This window comes from Bubalus bubalis, chromosome 13, assembly GCF_019923935.1.
Source record: "Bubalus bubalis isolate 160015118507 breed Murrah chromosome 13, NDDB_SH_1, whole genome shotgun sequence".
Lineage (NCBI taxonomy): Eukaryota > Metazoa > Chordata > Mammalia > Artiodactyla > Bovidae > Bubalus > Bubalus bubalis.
Window position 1 is genome coordinate 60849530 of NC_059169.1, and position 21040 is coordinate 60870569.

General features: G+C 40.4%; 1 protein-coding gene across 17 annotated transcripts in view; it reads left to right on the top strand.

Moving 5' to 3' along the window:
- Positions 1 to 21040, top strand: part of FRY (FRY microtubule binding protein) — a 428089-nt gene that overhangs the window by 313999 nt on the left and 93050 nt on the right. For all 17 annotated transcript variants that reach the window (XM_044927339.2, XM_044927345.2, XM_044927344.2 and 14 more), the window contains 9 exons: positions 5941 to 6199; positions 8201 to 8383; positions 10689 to 10775; positions 14069 to 14328; positions 14798 to 14987; positions 15897 to 16021; positions 18182 to 18239; positions 19107 to 19198; positions 19854 to 20026. In XM_044927339.2, the coding sequence (XP_044783274.1) occupies positions 5941 to 6199; positions 8201 to 8383; positions 10689 to 10775; positions 14069 to 14328; positions 14798 to 14987; positions 15897 to 16021; positions 18182 to 18239; positions 19107 to 19198; positions 19854 to 20026 (1427 nt within the window). The remainder of the gene's footprint in view (positions 1 to 5940; positions 6200 to 8200; positions 8384 to 10688; positions 10776 to 14068; positions 14329 to 14797; positions 14988 to 15896; positions 16022 to 18181; positions 18240 to 19106; positions 19199 to 19853; positions 20027 to 21040) is intronic.

Genomic DNA, 21040 nt, shown 5'->3' on the forward strand with positions numbered 1-21040 from the left:
TGAGAAACTGCTCCAAAGAGGTCGGGGGAAGGTCAAGTATATATGTGATTTCGGTGAAGGAGAAATACGTGAAATCGAGCATATATTTTTTGCAGAAGGTTTCTGCTAGTCTCCTGAAGGCAGCTGCTATTCACGAGGAGCACATGTCACCATGATGGATTTTCGTGCTTTTCTAGATATGAGGAGATACAAGAATTAGGCTCATAAAATCTTCTGAAAATATCTTGCTATCAGAAGGCCAGTTTTTCCCAGAGCACAGTGTGCCTCATTCCTGATCTCCATCCTGAACTCCTTTCAGAAGGTGTTGAAGGTCAGCAGCTGCAATGGCTCATAATTTAATCTTCGTAGAGGTAGATGGCAAGTGTCAGTTTTTAGTGACAGGAGTTTCAAGGATTGTCCTCCAGAGGCTCCCTTCCCAGCAATTCAAGTCAAAGTGAAAAGTGAAAGTGTTAGTTGCTTAGTCGTGTCCGACTCTTTGCAACTCCATGGACTGTAGCCTGCAAGGCTCCTCTGTCCATGAAATTCTCCAGGCCAGAATACTGGAATGGGAAGCCTTTCCTTTCTCCAGGGGATCTTCCCAACCTAGGGCTCAAACTCTGGTCTCCTGCATTGCAGGTGGATTCTTTACTGTCTGAGCCAGAAGCAAAGACGGGGGAGCTTACTCTTCTCCTTGGCAATTGCCATCTTTTTTCTCTTTCACCTCCTGAATGTTTCCTGCTCTGCCCTTGACAACAGGAAGGACCTGTCCACCCAACAGTCCACAGGCTCTTCGTCACTTCCTGTAGCACTCTAGTTGCATTCAGGGTTTGCTGACCCTCCTTTCAAAAATATGAAATAGGCTTGTGACAATTAAACAATGCATACAAATCACTTAACATCAGGGCTAGAACACGGTAAGCTCTGAGCAAATGTTAGTTGTTATTTTTAGGCATCTTTGAATCTGAGTAACATACTATGCCACGATGTACAGTGCAGTTTCATATACATGTTAGGAAAGTGGGCACACGTTCATTCCTATTTTCAGACAAGGAGCTTGAATTTCAGAAGAGTAAAAGTCAGTTGCTCAAGTGTATAGAATTTTCCTGAAGCAGAATGGAAGTGACAGATGTTATTGGTTTTATGCAATTTATGCACATTTTATGCAGTGTTTCTTTTCAGTTGGTAGAACTTTGAGGTCATGCATTCACAGTTCCACAACCTTTGGTGGTATCTGAAAAATACTTAAATTTACCATTCATCGTTGGTTCTTTAGCCTGTATGTATATAGCAGAGGGTGGCTGTTTTGAGTAGCCAGGTGAGAACATACTGCCTCGATAAACCCCTTAATCATATTTTTTTTTTTACTTTATAATTTTATCTTACTATTTTTTAACTTCTTATTTTGTACCGGGGTATAACCAATTATGGAGAAGGAAATGGCAACCCACTCCAGTATTCTTGCCTGGGAAATCCCATGGACAGAGGAGCCTGGCGGGCTGCAGTCTATGGGATCGCAAAGAGTCAGACAAGACTTGGCAACTAAACAATATAGCCAATAAACAGACAATGTTTGTGACAGTTTGAGGTGAACAGGGAAGAGACTCAGCCACACATTACATGTATTACACATGTCTCCATTCTCCCTCGAGCTCCCCTCCCATACAGGCTGCCACATAACATTGACCAGAGTTCCCAGTGCTACACAGTAGGTCCTTGTTAGAACACTTCATCTTATTTCTGCATTTTAATTGAGATGTAGTTCAAAGCACTGTAAATGGTGGAAGCTCATTCTCTCAACACCTTAGAGAGGAAATTTCCACTGCTTCTGGTGTGAACATTACAGAGGTTAACAGTCCATCTGTCAGCATGTGTCGCTCCTCTTAGAAACCCTGGTCTCCCTCTGGGCTTTCCCTTCACAACCATGTCTTCCCTTTCTGCCCTTGGTGATGCTGTGGGCCAGCAGGTCCCTCATACATCTAATAACCTTTGGTCAGTCCTGCCAGAGTTGAAAGGAGGCTGTCCTTCCTAATGGAGCTTTTCTTCTGGGTGTAGTTTGTGAATTTGCAATCGCTCCCAGCGTACCTCCAGCAACAAAACTCTTCAAAGCGACTGAGCCAACTCCACCTGAAGTGGAGCTCACCTTTACGGAATTATTTTTGGTTCAGTGGTTTGTCTGGTCTGACCAACAAAGAAGGTGGCCTTGCTCAGGCTCTGGGTTTTCCCCACTTTACCCACATCCTTACTCAGCATAGTGCTCACACTACACCCCTGACCTACACCCCGGACTCCAAGCAGGGCCTCGGGACCATTGGCTGTGGCTCCTGTTGAATCAGGCCACTCTGGTCCCTGCACCCCATGCCAGCTGCCAGTGGAGAGGGGGATGAGGGGATGACACATGCAGTTGACATTGGCAGTAGCGATTTTTGGGGTGTGCTTGACTCCTGTGTCACGGTGGAGTCCTTTCAAGCCCTGTCGGTGATCTTGTGTGTAACCATATACTTGTGACCCCATTTTCGGCTCCTGGAAACCAGATCAGCTTCTTAGAAATTTTCCCTCAGGTCCCCAAGCTGGTCAGACTTCCTGAGTTGCCTTCTCTAAACGTCTCTCTTCTCTCTCAGTTGCAGCCTCCAGATTCTCACAGGACTGCTGTTTATTGTAATCACAGGTGTTTATGTTACAGGCAAGAACCCATCCTTTTCCGGTTTCTCAGTGGGATGGCCCTGCCGGGGTTTGGGGGCGCCCTTTCCTCAGCCACACATCACTCACTGGACCAGGAGGCTGTGAGTAGGTCGGCCAGCACCACACAGCCTTCCAGCACTTCCTGCATCCTCGGGGTGGCTGAGCATCTTTCTCGTTTACCTCTGAGTCTTCTTTTCCTTTTTAGTTAGCTAAAATCTTTTTCCCACTTTCTCTTTTATAATATTCAATCCCGTGTGTTTCACAAGATGATGCTGTGATTATCTGGTTAAAAATCTAACAGAAGTGAAAATGAGAAAGTTCTGTGTGGAAGAAGCAGCAATTGTATGTGATCACACAGCACAGGGTGCAGGGGTGGGGGGACCCCAACCCTTCTCACAACTTCTTCCTTTTCTCTCTCACCTGCTGCCACTCAGTCTTGCCTTGATGTTATTTTCACCCCATCTCAGTTCCGTGACACTGGACCTTTTTCTTCCACAAACATTCCACTTCTGTTATCAACTGGGCCTTCTATTCCCAAAGCTCTCTCCCCTCCCTGGTCCTGTCTGTTCGTACTCCAGGAATGTTTTTGAGTGTTTTCACCAGTCAAGCATGTGAATACCATTATTTCAAGAGCAGTGGTCACCAAAAATAGCAAGGGCTGCAACCAACTTCAGACTCTCAGAGTCCTTATTGTGATCCCACACTGTCAGTTTAAAATGAAGACAGATTCCAGATTGCAAATTGTGAATGATGACAAAGTGAGATGAAGAGTAGAGTGAGTCTCATTGGAGATCCGAAAGTACTGGAACTTCTTAAAAGCTTCATCTAAATGGACCGTGCCATGGTTTTTTTCTTGACTTTGACTCTAAAGAAATGTGCCTGCCTGATTTCTTATATATAATAAAATAGCACAAACTGGGTGGTTTCTATAACAGAAATGGATTGAAATACAAAGGAAGTTTGTGATGTCCTGCCTTGGTCCTTAATTAGAAGCCCCAGGTTTAAGACCTCTGTGTGTTCTTTTGGCAACTGTGATCTGCTTGATAATTGCAGACTTAATAGCAAGTCTGCCCTGAAGAATTAGCTTTTCCTTCTCAGCATCTTTGTAGAACTTCACTTGCTTTTAGAACAGAAAATACATCTTTCCTGCTTATGAATGAGCTTTTGCCTGGTTATCTGGTCAAATTTGGACCAATTAGTGTACTTCATGCTCTAAAGCAGTGGTCCCCAACTTTTTTGGCACCTGGGATCAGTTTCATGGAAGACAATTTTTCCACAGATGGGGCAATGGGCAGGGGGGTAGTTTCAGGATGAATCAAGCTCATTACATGTATTGTGTTCTTTATATCTATCATTATTACATCAACACCACCTCAGATCATCACATTAGATCCCGGAGGTTGGGAGCCCCTGCTCTAGAGAATAAGGATATTCCATATCAAGTTTTTGAAATACTGTCTATTCAAAAATATGGAACTGTTCCAGACCTGTTTTGTGGAGAAAACTTTGCATTAAAGATGAGAAGTCCTGAGCTGGAATCCTGGACTTTGAGAAAGTTCCTTAACCACTCTGGTTCACAATTTCTTTTTCTATTGGTTGAGGATATTATGTTCTACTTAATGGGGGCCCCTGTTGACTCGGCCACCTTCTTCTTGAACACTGAACACTTCCAGGCTGCTGAGCCCTGGAAAGTCTATATCCTAGGTATCTTCACTCTCCATCTCTCCCTTCCTCACGTCTTCTCTTCCTTGGGTCAGGCCCCCACCACTTGGTGCCTGAGTCACTGTAATGACCTCCCAGATGGTCTCTGCCCTCAGTCTTGTGACTTCTTCAAGGCACCCTCCGTATTCCTGCCTAACTTATTTTTCCTTCAGATGTGAGCCTCATCCTGTTACTTCCCCCTGTAACTTTCAGAATCAATTCATTTTCTTCCAGTAATAAGAGCTCCCACGCACCAGGTGCTCACATATACTCCATGCTTGGTGTGCTGCTCAACACTGTACGTGGATCATCTCTGAGGAGCTCACAGCAGGCTTATGAGATACAAGTACAGCTGTTATCCCAGTCTTCCGACTGCGGCTCAGAGGCTGAGAGGTTCAGCAACTAGCACGTGGTCGCATAGCTGTGCTTGACAGAGGCAAAGACAGTGATCAGGTGCTCTGACTCCAGAGTGCACATGCTAACCTCTTAGTGCTACGTCACCTCCTTGGGTGGCCCACAGACCCTCTACCGAACCACCCTGCTCCCTCTCCAGGCCTGTCTCACGCCTCACTCTAGCTAACACTCTACCCGGTAAACACAGCCAATCCAAGGGCTGAATCTTAGGAGGGCCTCAAAAATGTGTATATATTAAATAAGTGAATGAGTAAATCTATAAAGGGTGATGTTAGCTCTAATGCTGCATACCAATGTTGAGATTTAATATTATTTGTATTCTAGCTTAAATCACAAATACACTGTTATTCTTCGGTTGACAAACTCAAGATTTCTCAACTTTGGCATTATTAGCATTTTATTTTACATGAATGTTGATAGAAGCTTTATTTCTTATAATCAAAACACAGAAACTATCCTTATGCCATTCAGGGTGAATATTAAACTATGATATAGCCATTACATGGAATACTGATCATGGAATTAGCTGTTGACTATCAGCATTTTCAGCCAGATAATTCTTTGTCATAGGCATTGTCCTGTGTGTTGGAGGATGTTTAGCAGCATCCTTGGCTTCTACCTCTACTCAGATACCAGGAGCACCTTCCCAAGTTTGGCAACCAGTAATGTCTCTAGTCATTGCCAAAAATCCCTTGGTGGGGGCAAAACCAATTGAGGATAACTGACCTAACTTTTAATTATTCATTTTCACTCAACTTCTGGACGAGTCCCTTAGTTTCTCCAGTACCATCTTGAAGAGTCGTAAGCTTTGATACTATTAGAGCTTATTTTATAGTCAGTAATGTATTAAAAAATACATACAGCTAAATGCAACATGGTACCTTGGATTGCATTCTGAAACAGGAAGGACATTAATGGAAAACTGGTGAAATCTGAATAAAATCTGTATTTTAGTTAATAGCATCAAACCAATGTTAACATCTTAGTTCTAATCAATTGCCGTGGTTACATAAGATGTTAACATTAGGGGAGCTGAGTGAAAACTGTCATATTAGGTGAGGGTAACCCATTTTCAGACACAGATAAAAGCAAAGCCCTACATGTGTTCCTTTAGAGCTATAGAAGAAAAACTAGTAAATGACGTCATTGTCTTTATTCATCTTACAGGCTCTCTATTCATATGGATGATGAACTGCGACATATTGCCCAGAATTCTCTTCAGGGTTTACTTGTTGACTTCTCAGATTGGAGGGAAGATGTCCTATTTGGCTTCACCAACTTCCTGCTTCGGGAAGTAAATGACATGCATCACACACTCCTTGATTCATCCCTCAAGCTCCTGCTCCAGCTGCTCACCCAGTGGAAACTGGTGATACAAACGCAAGGAAAAGTCTACGAACAGGCCAACAAAATCAGAAATGCAGAGGTAATTTTCACCCTCTTCCCATTAATTGATCTTTTACAGAGTACGTATATATATATAAGTGGCAGCCCAGAGAACCTGCTGGGTTCTTATTTTCAGCTGTCTAGGAACTTTCTTCCAAGGAGTGACCCTGAGTTTTGCAATCTGCTTAAACTGTGACCAAGAAACTCAGGGCATGATTATGTCACATCAGGTTAGACTTATTAACAAAGCATTTAGAAAGTAGAAATTGTTTTCTTTCAGAGAATTAGGTTTCAAAATCTGTTTGTATGAGCAGATGACCATAGGGAAGAGATAATAGAGGTGGCTGTGGATCTAGATGTAGATGTCGAGATGGATCTAGGTATGGATATGTATCTAGATATGCATATGGATCTAGAGCTGAATGTGGATATGAATTAGGATTTAGAACTGGATATGAATGTATTTATGGGTCTAGATATGGATATGAATCTAGAGCAGACATGGATATAGATATTGGTATAAGTCTAAGGTATATGAATATAGATATATGAATATAGAGGTGGAGTGGATTATAGAGGTAGATATGGATATGAATCTAGAGCAGATATGGCTATGAGTCTAAGGCATATGAATATGAGTATAAACATGGAGTTGGATGTGCATTATAGAGGTTGATGTGGATATGAATCTAAAGCAGATACGGATATAGATATGAATATGGATATAGGGTTAGATGTGGATGCGGATATATAAAAGTTAGCTGCCCACCAGTTTCTTTTGTCCCTCAGTTCAGTCGCTCAGTCGTGTCCGACTCTCTGCAACCCCATGAATTGTAGCACGCCAGGCCTCCCTGTCCATCACCAACTCCCAGAGTTCACTCAAACTCATGTCCATTGAGTCGGTGATGCCATCCAGCCATCTCATCCTCTGTCTTCCCCTTCTCCTCCTGTCCCCATTCCCTCCCAGCATCAGAGTCTTTTCCAATGAGTCAACTCTTCGCACGAGGTGGCCAAAGTATTGGAGTTTGAGCTTTAGCATCAGTCCTTCCAAAGAACACCCAGGGCTGATCTCCTTTAGAATGGACTGGTTGGATCTCCTTAGTCAGCCACAAATTAGTTGCTTTCTCCACTATCCAGAGAAGAAAGTAGGCTTGTAGTTTCTTTATTCTTTCATGCCTCAAACCTGAATGGTAAAAAAATAATGATAACATTTTGAAGAGCATTCCTCATTTACACTGAGAAAGAGTGTAATCAGAGGAGAACCCTGGCAGCATGACTTGGCACTGGCAATGAGCCCATAGAGGAACTGTCTGGCTGCAGAAGAGCTTAACTGAGGGTCTGAGGAATGTCAAGGCTCAGGAAGTATGAGAATATTTAGATCCCAGATGGGCTGACCTCAGAGAGCAGGTTCAGGGCATTTCTCCATCCTTGTGTCCTATACTCGCCAAAAGATGACAAGGAGGAAAACAAGGGTTGCATATGCTTATAAAAGGAAGCTGGAAATGAAGGCGGAATCTGCCCTGTTGTCTGCTTGCTCTTGTTTTAGACTCACTTGGTTTGGGAAGTTTCAGAACCCTTCTCCTTAACGTGCAAAACCCAGATTAAAAACTAACATGAAAACAGGTCACCAAATCTGATTAGAAAGTCAACATTTGAAACTTCAATTTAATTAACTAAAATAGAGAATTCGCTATAAAAATTTAAGTAAAACCAAATTAGGTCACTTTAAATATATAGGGTCATTTCAAATGGTGTGGATAGAAGTGGTTTTTATTCTTACTAATAGTCTTTGAAAAGGTATTCCTTTTTAGAACTACCAGAGGGTTGATGGTATTCCAAAGTAGTTAGTAAGTGATCTGAAAACAAAAAGGGATCTGTGATATTTCATGAATAATAATGAATTCATAGACATGTTTGGTTCTAAGCCAGTGTAATTTATGTTAGTATTAGAAGGTCAAATGTGCCAGACGTACATAGAAAGTGGCGACTTCTTCCACTGTTGTTTTTCTGAACTTAGAATTTTTTTTTCATTGCGCGACAGCTAATTGCCAATGGCTCCAGCCACCGAGTCCAGTCGGAGCGAGGTCCCCACTGCAGTGTGCTCCATGCTGTGGAAGGTTTTGCCCTGGTTTTACTCTGCAGTTTCCAGGTGGCCACACGCAAACTGTCTGTTTTAATACTCAAGGAAATTCGAGCTTTATTTGTCGCTCTGGGTCAGCCTGAGGTATGGATTGTTTTTCTGAATTTTCCAATTCATATCTTTCAACAGTTTCAAAGTTTAAAAACTGTAAAGAATGCATTACTGTTTTATGTACTTTCATGTCACATGATGTCAACAAATAATTTTTGAAAGAGGGTGGGTTTGTAATTGTGAAATCGTACTTTTGATCTGCAGGAACTAAGTTATATATTCTGTGGGCAATAGAATAGACCATTCTTGATTTTCTACGTGATGGTGCTTTGGAAAGAAGTGAATCTTATGATTCAGTAACAGAACATTTTCTTTCATAATGTTCAGAGTACATAGAATTAAGAAGTTGTTATTACATTTATAGTAGAGAATGAACTTGAGAAAACAATGCATTCCAGTTTAGAATGAGCAAAGTATCAAACATTCTATCTTACTGAAAGTTGTTTAATCTCAATAGTGGTACAAAAATGGCATCACAAGAAAACATATCCTCTTGAGACAAGAGAAATGAGCTAATTAATTAATTAATGATTGTCTCCAGCTGTTCGTCTGTGCTTGGTCAAGCGCTGTACGCCCTTGTTTTGGTTAAGGGGTAAGGTTAAGGTTCATTGCCTTTTGGCACAGGTGGCCAAACCCTATCCATAAGTTGATGAAAGAAGGACATACTTCGCATGCTTATTTAGAAAAATGCTACTTTCCATTTTCTTGTTCTTAATCACTAATCTTGGTTTTAAAATGATCATTGTCTTTACAAAATATTTTCAAATGTATCCCAGTCCTTTCTGCTCACATTTCTACAGCAAGCTTTCTGATGTGTTTTAGGACATCTCTGGGATCTAGTGAATGGATCTCTTAGGACATGGTGTATTTTGATAAACCTTCATTAAGTCTCTATAGTAATAATGATAATTATTATTGTGAGGCTAATAATTACCTGAGAATAACCTCAGGTATAAACTCACAAGAACCTGAGAATCAATACTGTTTTTGTTCCCATTGCACAGATTCTTAGAGTGACGTTTAGGGAGGTTAAATGCCATACCTATAATCAGCAGCTAGGATGTGGCAGAGCTAGAATTGAAAACCATATTTATATATGCCTGTAAAGCCCAGGTTCTTTGCTACTTCAGCAAGCTGTGTTAAGTATGCTTCTCATATGGTACTTTCTTTAACCAGCCACAGCTGGTCTTTTTAGGTAAAATTTTTTATTGAGATACGAGCAACATACAACATTGTTTGTTTCAAGTGTACAGCATTCCATAGTTGTTTATATTGCGAAATGTTCACCACAACAAATAATTAACATCCATCACCACTCATGGCTACAAGATTTTTTTTTTTCTTGTGGTAACTTTTAAGATCTACTCTTTTAGAAACTTTTAAATTTGCGATATGGTTTTGTTAACTCTAGTTGCCATGTTGTATATTACATCTGTGTGACTTATTGATCTTACAGCCAGAAGTTTATAACTGTTTTCTTCCTTTTCCCATTTTGCCACCCCTCCCCCAATCCCTGGGAACCAATTAATCTGTTCTCTGTATCCATAAGCTTGGTTGTTTTTTTGTTTGTTTTTTTCAGCCACAACTTTTTTGAAATCATTCTCATTCATATGCAAGTATGAATGAGGACATTCCTCGTAAGGACATTCCGAAGCTTTCCTATAAGGGTTCTAATTAAATGATTTCATATTTCTCAGCCTCTCTATATTAAAGAATGGCAAATATACACATGTTCATGTGAATAAGCACTATTCATGTAGAAGAATTTCCTGTAAGATGTTTTCTTTTGTGCTTTTTTCCCAGTTTGCTTCTTTTACCAAATAGCTGTGCCCAACATAGGGACTGCAGAGAGGGTGCGGTCGGTCTCCGGTGCACTTTCTTTGGGACTGAAATTCAATCATAGTCAACAGTTAATGTTATTTTAGCAGATCAGTGACTTAAGTATGTAGCCTTATCATGGTCTGGCAAAACATACTCTTGTGGCTTTTGCATTCCTTAAAATTAATGACGACCTGAACACTTTGTGAATAAGGTGTGATCCTAAGGTTTAGATTCCAGTCTCAATAAGTGTATGTACATGAGTTTTTGAAATTGAAGTGTCTTTTCAGTACGAGGTCAAATTGGAGCTCTAATTTTCTTCCTCTGAAACTTGTAAGACTAAACTCAGAACCGCAGGGAGTTTTACCCCCTACTTTTCACACCTCGGCACTCACTTTTCTGTGCAAAAACCCTTATCACTACCTTGCAAGCTGTTCTGCTGCTTGTGCTGGACAAAGGCGGTGGGGAGGGTGGAAGGGCTCGTTTTCCCACGGAGAGTAATCGCCTTCCTTCTGTACAGGACGATGACAGACCTATGATTGATGTCATGGATCAGCTAAGTTCCTCCATCCTCGAAAGTTTTATTCATGTAGCAGTTTCGGATTCAGTAAGTACACGTTTGATCCTGCTTGCTGATAATCCTTAAGTATAAGCTCTGGGCCTCTCTGGAAAAGAGATATGGAGAAAAAAACCACGTAGAAGAATTCTGGGGTTTTATGTCAGGTTAATAGACTGACACAGATGTGCTTAGGAAAACAAGACTTAGTTTTTTAGATACTAGTTCTGGAGACCTTCAGATAAATTTAAAGGAAAATTTGTGAGACTTCCCTCATGGTTCAGTGGCTAAGACTCTGCGTTCCCAATGCAGGGGGCACAGGTTGGATCCTGGTTGGAGAATTAGATACCAGGGAGAATTAGATACCACATGCTGCAACTAAACCCTGGAGCAGCCAAATAAATAAAAACATTATTTAAAACAGAATTTGAATCTGAGGAAGATGGATACAAATTTTGCAAATTGAAACTTCAGAAATTTCTCAGGATCCTTTAAAAAATTTATTGGTTTTATTTATTACACTTAAAGCTCTATATAGCCTATATTAATGTGCTTTACAATTTACAAGATGCTTTCACAGTTATTCTCTTTTTTGAATAGAAACTCAAAAATGATGAGGCCATAGTTACATAGTATGTTAGGGCCTGAACTTGACCATATCTGGACTCTGAGCATAATAGAGCTTGACACAAGCTCATACACAAATACATTCTTTGTCTTATTTTATTTTTTTAAATTAATTCTTATTGGACAGTCTTTGTTTTAAAGCGCATATTGGCAAATTTTTAATTTCTGATCAAGTAGAAGGGAAAGTAAAACGGATTTTAATTACTTGATTTAAAAAAATCAGTATAACACAGTAATGAGACTTAGATTGATTTTAGGTAAATGACTGAAGGGAGGCAGAGCGGATCTGTAGAACTGACATTGCTGATGCCCCTTGCGTATTCCAGACAAATAATTATAAATGAAGAGATGCATATTTGACAAAGAGCTATAAATAAATTTGTGCGCTTTTCTAACTGAGATTGAACAGAGGTCCCTGTTTTTAGCAGCCCTGTTCTTGCTTGTGGTTGTAATATTAACAGTAATTACTAAAACTAGTGAAATTACTAAAACTATTAGCCAAGCAATGCAGACCTTAACAGTAATACTGAATAGTGCTACCTCCCTGGTGGCTCAGTGGTAATAACTGCCTGCAGTGCAGGAGACCTGGGTTTGATCCCTTGGCTGAGAAGATTCCCTGGAGAAGGAAATGGCAACCCACTCCAGTATTCTTGCCTGGAAAATCCCATGGACAGAGGAGCCTGGCAAGCTACAGTCCACGGGTTCACACACAGTCAGACACAACTTAGGGACCAAACAACAACCACCACCACCTCTTCGTCTAGAAATTCAGATTGCTTTTACACTAAATAAGACCATCAGGTGTAATTGTTTTATATACTTATCTTGTTTCCCTTCAGATCATATTCTGTTCACGTGGTTTTGTTCTGTGTTTGTCAGAATCTAAATCTTGAGCCGGGGTGGCCAGGTCAACAGGGACGCATGTGAGAAGATGCACAGAAAGGGGAGCAGAGGCGTGGGGGGAAACAGCGCCTGCTTTGTGCAAGAGTTTGACATCCCTCATCTCTTGTCATTTACTTAAAAACTAGATGAGATCAGCACTGTCATTTCCAGGTCATAAATTAAGCGGACAGAGACTCGGGGGGGTTCAGAGATGTTCCCAGGGCACTGGCGTTGGGCAGAGCCAGTGTTGGAGCCTTAAGTCCTGGGCTTTGAAGCTGAAGCTGTGCCTCTTCGGCCCATTAACCATGGAGGCCACTGGGCCACCCCTCTGCTCCATGGGAACTCAGAGACCCTGCAGGTAAAATGGAGCACTTTACGTGCCCGACAGATATAATAGCATTTCTATCTCCTGGCCCAGCAGCTAGATTATTTGAAACTTTCCTCAAGTTTGATAGTCTGGACTTAAAAGAGAATGAAATACATGAAACTGTGTGTTATCAGTATGTAAATATATATCTATAGGTATAGATATTAAATATAGATACAGGTATCTTTTTGGCACTAGTGGTAAAGAACCCACCTGCCAATGCAGGAGACATCAGAGACACTGGTTCGATCCCTGGGTTGGGAAGATCCCCAGGAGGAGAAAATGACAACCCACTCCAGTATTCTTGCCTGGAGAATCCTAGGCAAGAGGAGGAGGAGCCTGGTGGGTTACAGTCCACAGAGTTGCACAGAGTCGGACAGGACCAAAGTGCTTTGCACCCATGTAGCATGCACCTTTCAAAGGGTTTTAGAATGTATTCTGGCTTGACATCATAGGACAAAAATAAGTAGGTATCTTAACCTCAAAAAAGCATCAGTAAAATGCCCTTCGTAAAAGGGATTACATGTAGCCATCTCCCTAAGCCATAGGGAAGGTATTTCAGTCCAAGTAAAGACTCTTGAGAGTCCCTTGGACTGCAGGGGGATCCAACCAGTACGTCTTAAAGGAAATCAGTCCTGAATATTCACTGGAAGGACTGATGTTGAAGCTGAAGCTCCAGTACTTTGGCCACCTGATGCAAAGAGCTAACTCATTTGAAAAGACCCTGGTGCTGGGAAAGATTGAGGGCAGGAGGAGAAGGGGATGACAGAGGATGAGATGGTTGGATGGCATCACCTACTCAATGGACATGAGTTTGGGTAGACTCCAGGAGTTGGTGATGGACAGGGAGGCCTGGCGTGCTGCTGTCCATGGGTCGCAAAGAGTCAGACACAACTGAGCTGACTGACGGAAAGGTAAACAAAAATCATGACTTTAAAAAAAAAAAAAAAACTAATTACAAGGACTTACCTGTGGTCCAGTGGTCAGAACTCGTGAATTTCCACTGCAGGGCACACAGGTTCAATCCCTGGTTGAGGAGCTAAGATTCCACATGCTGCAGGGCGCAGCAAAAAAAAAAAAAAAGCCTAATTACAGAGGTAATAACACACAAATCTCAGAGATTAGTAGCTTTTCAGAAATGCAAATTGGCACATCCATGGTTGAGTTTAACTAATGTCGTATATTTGCTTGACAAGTATTTAGTGGTCAGCTCCTGGGTACTAGTGTGCAGGGCTCTGTGACATTGAAACATCACTTCTGCTACCCACAGCCTCACGTAGGAATGACCATGACCGCAAGCCCAGGTCTGGCGTGGCGGGGGGGCCGTGGAAGGGGTGTTTGAGATTCTAAGCTGGGCCCGAGGCAGAGGTAGACGGGCAGAGCACTGTGGAGGAAGAGGCACTGGGTCCGCGAGGACATGGACCGTGCAGCTCAGCATCGCGTCATAGCCTGCTTCTTGCACCTGCAGGCAACCCTACCCTTGACCCACAGCGTGGACCTGCAGTGGCTGGTGGAGTGGAACGCTGTCCTGGTCAACAGCCATTACGACGTGAAGAGCCCTTCCCACGTCTGGATTTTCGCCCAGTCTGTCAAGGACCCCTGGGTGCTCTGCCTCTTCAGCTTCCTCCGGCAGGAGAACCTGCCCAAGCACTGCCCCACCGCCCTCAGCTACGCCTGGCCCTATGCCTTCACGCGGCTGCAGTCCGTGATGCCCCTGGTGGACCCGAAGTAAGGGGCCCCTACGCTTCCCTCTGTTCTGCTTGTTTTACCGTAATTTCCCCCTTTTACATTTTATATTAGAGATCGGGATAGAATCCTCTAGCTTCTGAACAGGGCTTCCTAGGTGGCGCTAGTGGTTAAGAACCCCACTGCCGATGTAGGAGTTTCTGAACATCCTACTACAGAATTCTTAGTGTTGAGTAAAAACAGGTTAAAAGTTCATGTCTGGAGCTAGTTTCTTCCCCTCCCTTAATCATCAGTGTGATTATCTGACTATAGAATCTCAGCCTCTTACTGGTTGAAAGGGTAGAAAGTTCTATTCAACTCTCCAACCAATAGAGACGTTCCCTGTCCAGACAGTCCTGGACAGGTAATTGTTCAACTCAGCTGGGGCCCTTCCCAGCATCTTTGTTGAATAAGTGATACCTTAAAATCCAGAACTTAGTTTTCCCTCTTGTTTTCAACCCCATATTTCTAGTAGCCCTATTAATGCCAAGAAAACCAGCACGGCTGGCAGCGGAGACAACTACGTTACGTTGTGGAGAAATTACCTTATTCTTTGTTTTGGAGTTGCAAAACCCAGTATTATGAGCCCGGGACACTTACGAGCCTCCACTCCAGAAATAATGGCCACGACACCTGATGGTACAGTGAGCTACGATAACAAGGTGACATGACATGCTTCAGAAGAATTATTCTGTAAGGTTTTTTTTTAGCTTGTCTGTCTAGAGTTCACAGTGCACGTTGCACTGTGCCTGCCATCTGGAGTATATGGGATCAGAGTTTTCATCCTACACATTTCTAAATTCCATTAAGTGTTTGTGTGAATAATTTATTATTCCTCCCCTGACAATTGAGAAACTGAAAATAAAGGGAAATTAAGGAACTTGCTGGAAATCGTAGAGTGACTGGTATTTATCAGTGCCCTGAGGCTTGGTGCCCCACATACTGCATTTCTCTCTCGCCTCATCGAGTACTCACCTTTAACCTGGGTCTTGATTAAATTATCTTGTTAAAGATGGTTTTGTGGATTTACATAGTTGTGTTTTCAATTAATTGATTTTAGTTGGAGGGTAATTACTTTACAATATTGTGATGGTTTCGGTCACACATCAACATGAATCGGCCACGAGTGTACATGTGTCCTCCCCCGATCCTGAACGCCCCTCCCGCCTCCCTCCCCACCCTGTCCCTCTGGGTTGTCCCCGAGCTCCGACTTTGGGTGCCCTAATTCATGCATTGAACTCACACAGGTCATCTGTTTTACATATGGTAATGTACATGTTTCAATGCTGAGATCCCCTGTGGCTCAGTGGTAAAAAAAAAAAATAGTTTTGTTGGTTTTTTTTTTAAAAAGAAGACTGTTATAATAAGAATGTTCTTAGATTTTATGTTCCAGGTGAAAATTGCATTCATTGTGTTGTTTTTAAATTTTCGTGTTTTTTTTCCTGAAACGATGGCAGTGCCTTGGGATGTGGTTCAGTACTTGAAAACTGTTACAATGGAATCATCATTTGGTTAAAGGAAGCCTCAGTTATCATGTTACCTCTTTTTCACTTTTCATCAACTTGTTTCAGGCCATAGGCACCCCATCGGTGGGCGTTCTGTTAAAGCAGTTGGTGCCTTTGATGAGACTTGAGGGCATTGAGATCACAGAATCCTTAGTTTTAGGATTTGGAAGGACAAATTCCCTTGTCTTCAGGTACGGTAATCTTGTTCTGAATTTGTATATACTCCTGCTCTCATAGTTACTGCTTCCAATTCAAGTTTGAGTTTGCGTGTTGGTGTGTGCCTGGAGAGGCTGCAGGCTTTGCACAGTTCCCTTTATGTCCTCGTGGGTTTTCATGCATGTGACATTGCGATTGCCTCAAATTTCACTTTCAGTCATTGCAACTCTGATTTTACCTTTCAGATGTTCTCTCACATACAGGCTTTATTTTAGATAACTTTAAATGAAGTTTAAACTTTTAATGAAGTCAGTGTCAGTCCCCAGTTAGCTAGATTGTTCAGAGGCCGTAACATCAAAATAGTGAGAGTCTGCTCATCAGCCACTCAAACAACAGACTCTCAAAGGTTGATCATCGACAGAGTATTTTCAGGGGTGTCTGTGACATGTCACACATGCTAGTCTTTCTGTAAGATGATGTGTCTGCCTTAAGAGAACCGCCATGTCTCATGTCTGGATTCCTCTAATCCAATAACCATTTCATCTAAGGCAGTGTCAAAGCATTTTCAAAGAATCCTCATAAAATGTTAGTTTAGGCTGCCTCTCATAATTTTATTTGGCAATAAAAGCCTATAAGGACAAAAAAAAAAATCTTAGTTTTTGATGTACACAGAAAATGGAAAGCTCCAAGCATCTGTGAGAAATTTATTGGAAAAATAAAGATTAATGAGACATTTTAGGAGCGACTGAAAAATATGTTACAGTATACACTCGAATTTTATCCTTTAAAAATGTAACTGAGTTCTGACTATTTGAGTGCCAGTTAACCAGTGTTTTACTACTTATTGATTGATTAGTTAAGACAATGCATCATATAGAAATATTACAAGAGGATAGTAAAAACAATCACCTAATGTCTTTCTCAAAGAACCTAAGGCTCTTTTGCACATCTTACCCTCTCAGTATTCCTAGGAACAGGAAAGATGATGCAATTTACCAGCCACCTGGATGTAGAAAAATCAATGTCTCAGTGCCCTTACTGGTAAAATTGTTACAATAAATAAAAATAAATTATATCTCCCTAATTTTAAAAAACTGGTATAATTATAGAATCTATCGTACAGATTTATTGAGGGCATTAAATGTAAAAATGTACATAGTAAATGTTTCATAAAGATTGCTATTAGATGAGGAGACTGTTCGTGTTATTTAGTAACACTGACTCGATTAGTGTTATTTCCATTTCTTTGATGGAGAAATTCTAGCATCTGTATTGGAGGAATCTGGAATGAGATGCAGGATTTCTTTTTGTCAGGAGAGAATGCCATAGTTTACCTTCCTTGGATTTCCCTGTGTTTAATAATGGTACAAAATATTCTGCCAGAAAATACAAGATTTTTCAAACATAGAGCAGATTATGGACAAAGTACCTAGCCACAGGCTAGACCTCCTAATGCTGTCTGTTATGACAAAGCAGTTCAGAAGTTAGTTTCTAAAGACAACAGCTGATTAGTGGGTATAAAGCTGAGCATTTGATCAAATGGGAACAGATGGAAGTGTATACATGTAATATCAGACATGTATCGATATGAAAAAATTTGTTTACTTTTACTACACAAGAGAAAAGGTTTTGATGTGACCCTCAATATTGAAATACTTGCCAAAATGTGCATTCATCATCTAGCTCAAATAAAAGAGTTTATCTCTGAAATTCCCAAAAGACCTCATTTTAAAATGAACTCTTAAGACAGCCCCCTGAGCACAGATTCCAAAAGTGGCACCATAGTCATCGCATCTGTTTCTTTTGCTCTAATTGAATTAAAAAATTTATTAATCTTCATTCCCACAGCCTGTGAGAAAGTGCTTTGAATTTAGTAAACACAAAATATTGTTGACTTAATTGTTCAGGTAGAGGTTTTTGCCATAGAGTCTCCAGAATATTAAATCAAAATCAAGTCCACAAATGTGTAGTGAGTCCAAATTATACACATAGCACTGGGGTAAGACTGGTTATACAAAGTGCAGGCCGCTGCCTGTTTCTAGCTCACCACACGACAGGGAAATGGAAGGCAGGGGAGATTTTGATGTCAGAAGCAAGTTTAAAAAGCAGATTTGGGGGTATTGAATGGCTATATATTGTGACAAAGTTGGTGTCAATTAATAATGAATTCTAAATGCTGACTTTTTCATTCATAGAGAATTGGTAGAAGAACTTCATCCATTAATGAAAGAGGCTCTGGAACGAAGGCCAGAGGTAAGATTTTGAATTTAAATAATTAATGCCTTGGTTTATCTGGACAGTAGTGTGAATTTAAACCATACCCAGTGGTTTGCTGTCAAGAGTACGAACATATTAACATGCTTTTAACAACGAATCTTACTATTTTAACGTTGGTTATTTTCATTTTTTCTTTGAGTATTTAGTATAATCTGGGTCCAACTTTAAAAGATTTTAAGTCCTAAGCTTGTGAAAGAAAAGGAACCTAAATAATCATGTGTATGTTAAAATATTATAGTCTTTTTGCAAAAGTTTTAAGATTGAATTTTGGGTTTTAGTCGGTTAATTTTTTTTTTTACAAGGAGCTGAGAAACCAGGAACATTATTTGTTTCCTCTAGTGTATAAAGCTCTTTCTTCAACATTATCTTCCCTGAAGTGAACTCTGAAAAGGATAAACTTATAATGCAGCAGAATTAGAAATTAAACCGAGTAAGACTAAAAGAGAAGCTTCCCATGTAGTAGATAAGATACAAGCAGCAGCGGAAGCCCGGCAGTTTGCACAAGAACAGTGTTACCAGATTTGGCGCGACTGTTAGCGTCTAGAGTGCTTTTCCACTTTTTTCTGATGCTTTAGTTTTTCAGCAGTGTCGGGGAGCCTCCAGGAAATGAGGCTTGTTGACTCTGAACATTTCCAGCTCAGACATTTACTGACCCACTTGTGATCTGTTTCTCTATAGCTTGTGATAACAAGCATTTCTCTAAGGATTAGGTAGCAAAAAAAGTACTTTTTTGTCTTTTGTGTTTAGAAAATTAAAAATGACTAGATTACATCTTTCTTTTTTAAAGCAGAGTTGACATTATTGTGTCCACATTTATAAGTGATATTACCTCTTCCTAAACAGAACAAAAAACGCCGAGAACGGCGAGACTTGTTAAGGCTACAACTGCTTCGAATTTTTGAACTTCTGGCTGATGCTGGTGTCATAAGTGACAGGTAGGAGGGAAATTATACTGAGCTGAACTCTGCTCATTAAACTGATGTGTTTGCCCGTTTTGTTATGTTTTTTTTATTTTTCCTTTCTCTTTTCTTTTTTTCTTATTTTTATTGAGGTATAGGTGATTTACAATGTTGTTAATTCCTATTGTATAGTGAAGTGATTTGGTTATACATATATACACACACACACATTCTTTTTCTTAATATTATTTTCCATTATGGTTTATCAAAGGATTTTTTTTTAATTGGAGGGTAATTACTTTACATTGTTGTGTTAGTTTCTGCTATATAATGAAGCGAATCAGCTATACTGCACATACATCCCTTCCCTCTTGAGCCTCCCACCCCTCCCGCATCCCATCCATCTCAGTCATCACAGAGCACCAAGCTCAGCTCCCTGTGCTACACAGCAGCTTCCCGCTAGCTGTTCTTTATTTTATATATATATACACACACACACACACACACACACGACCTTTAACTTTTACTTAGAAAGGTCCAAAAGAGCTTGTTTTTTTTCATATACACTGCATATACATCAAGAACAAATTTAGCATGTGAGTTCTGACAGTGAACCTTATTTTCTGTGAAGCATATACTACTTTGACATCAACGACTAATCATCTAAAAGTTTCATTTCCTTTTGTTCCAGCACCAATGGAGCCTTAGAACGGGACACTTTAGCCCTTGGAGCTTTGTTCTTAGAATACGTGGACCTGACCCGCATGCTCTTAGAAGCTGAAAATGATAAAGAAGTGGAAATTCTTAAAGATATCCGGGCACATTTTAGTGCCATGGTTGCCAACTTGATTCAGCGTGTTCCAGGTACAGCGATGCATCACTGCAGATGACCTTTCATGCTTGAAGTGACATTTGTGGTACTCATTGCCGTGTTTTCCTCTCTGAACCTACTGGCCTGTGTGCAGGTCTGGGATGGGTTCATTTATATGTTTGGAAATACTTGAAGATATGCTTGAACAGACTGTGGACACGCAGCACAGAGTTGGAAGGGGAACAACAGGAATTGCATTTGGCTTTGTGCTCATGATTATTTCTATTCTTTGTTTTGGTTCACATCTGAAAATGAACCTGTGTGATTTCTATAGGAAGAAAGTAATTCAAAGGGAACATTCACAGAGGCTTTATTTTTTTCATTCTTGTTCTGCTCATCTGTGAACATATAATCTCAGCAATATTTCTGCTCTTAATTCTATCCAATCCACACATTATATTGAATTCTATATATGTTAATAAATTATATTATTTATTATTGTATTAATATTAAAATTATAATAATATGATTATATTATGTTATTTTTTTCATAGAACAAAGTGGATCTAAAGCATTTTCGTCTAATAGAAGCAAAAGAGAATAAAAATAGTTTGGTGTAAAAATAGATTACTGTCATTAAAATTTTGTGACATAATTATAAAAAGCTGAAAATCATCTGTTCTGCTTTTTCATTATGATTTAACATTATGATGTTGTAAAACTTTATTACCAATTCTCCTCATTTTTGATGACCCTAAATTATGATTTAACTTCCTTTAACTTAAATTCCAGTTAAGGAATTTTTGTTTGAAATAGACAGTCTACACATAGTATTTTACAGTTCTTCCTAAAGACACAGCAGCAGTTAAGAGAACATTTACTGTGTAAGGAGTAGCTGAGTGGAAGGTGTTGCAGTTTTTCTAGACGTTACTTAGAAAACAGTGTCTGGGAATCCATTTTCTGTTTTCCTGCTCTGAGACAAGATGCTGTTGACTGACACATTAGGAGAGGAAAGAAAAATAGGCTTGACTTTTTAAATCCATATTTCATTACCTAAAGAAATCTTG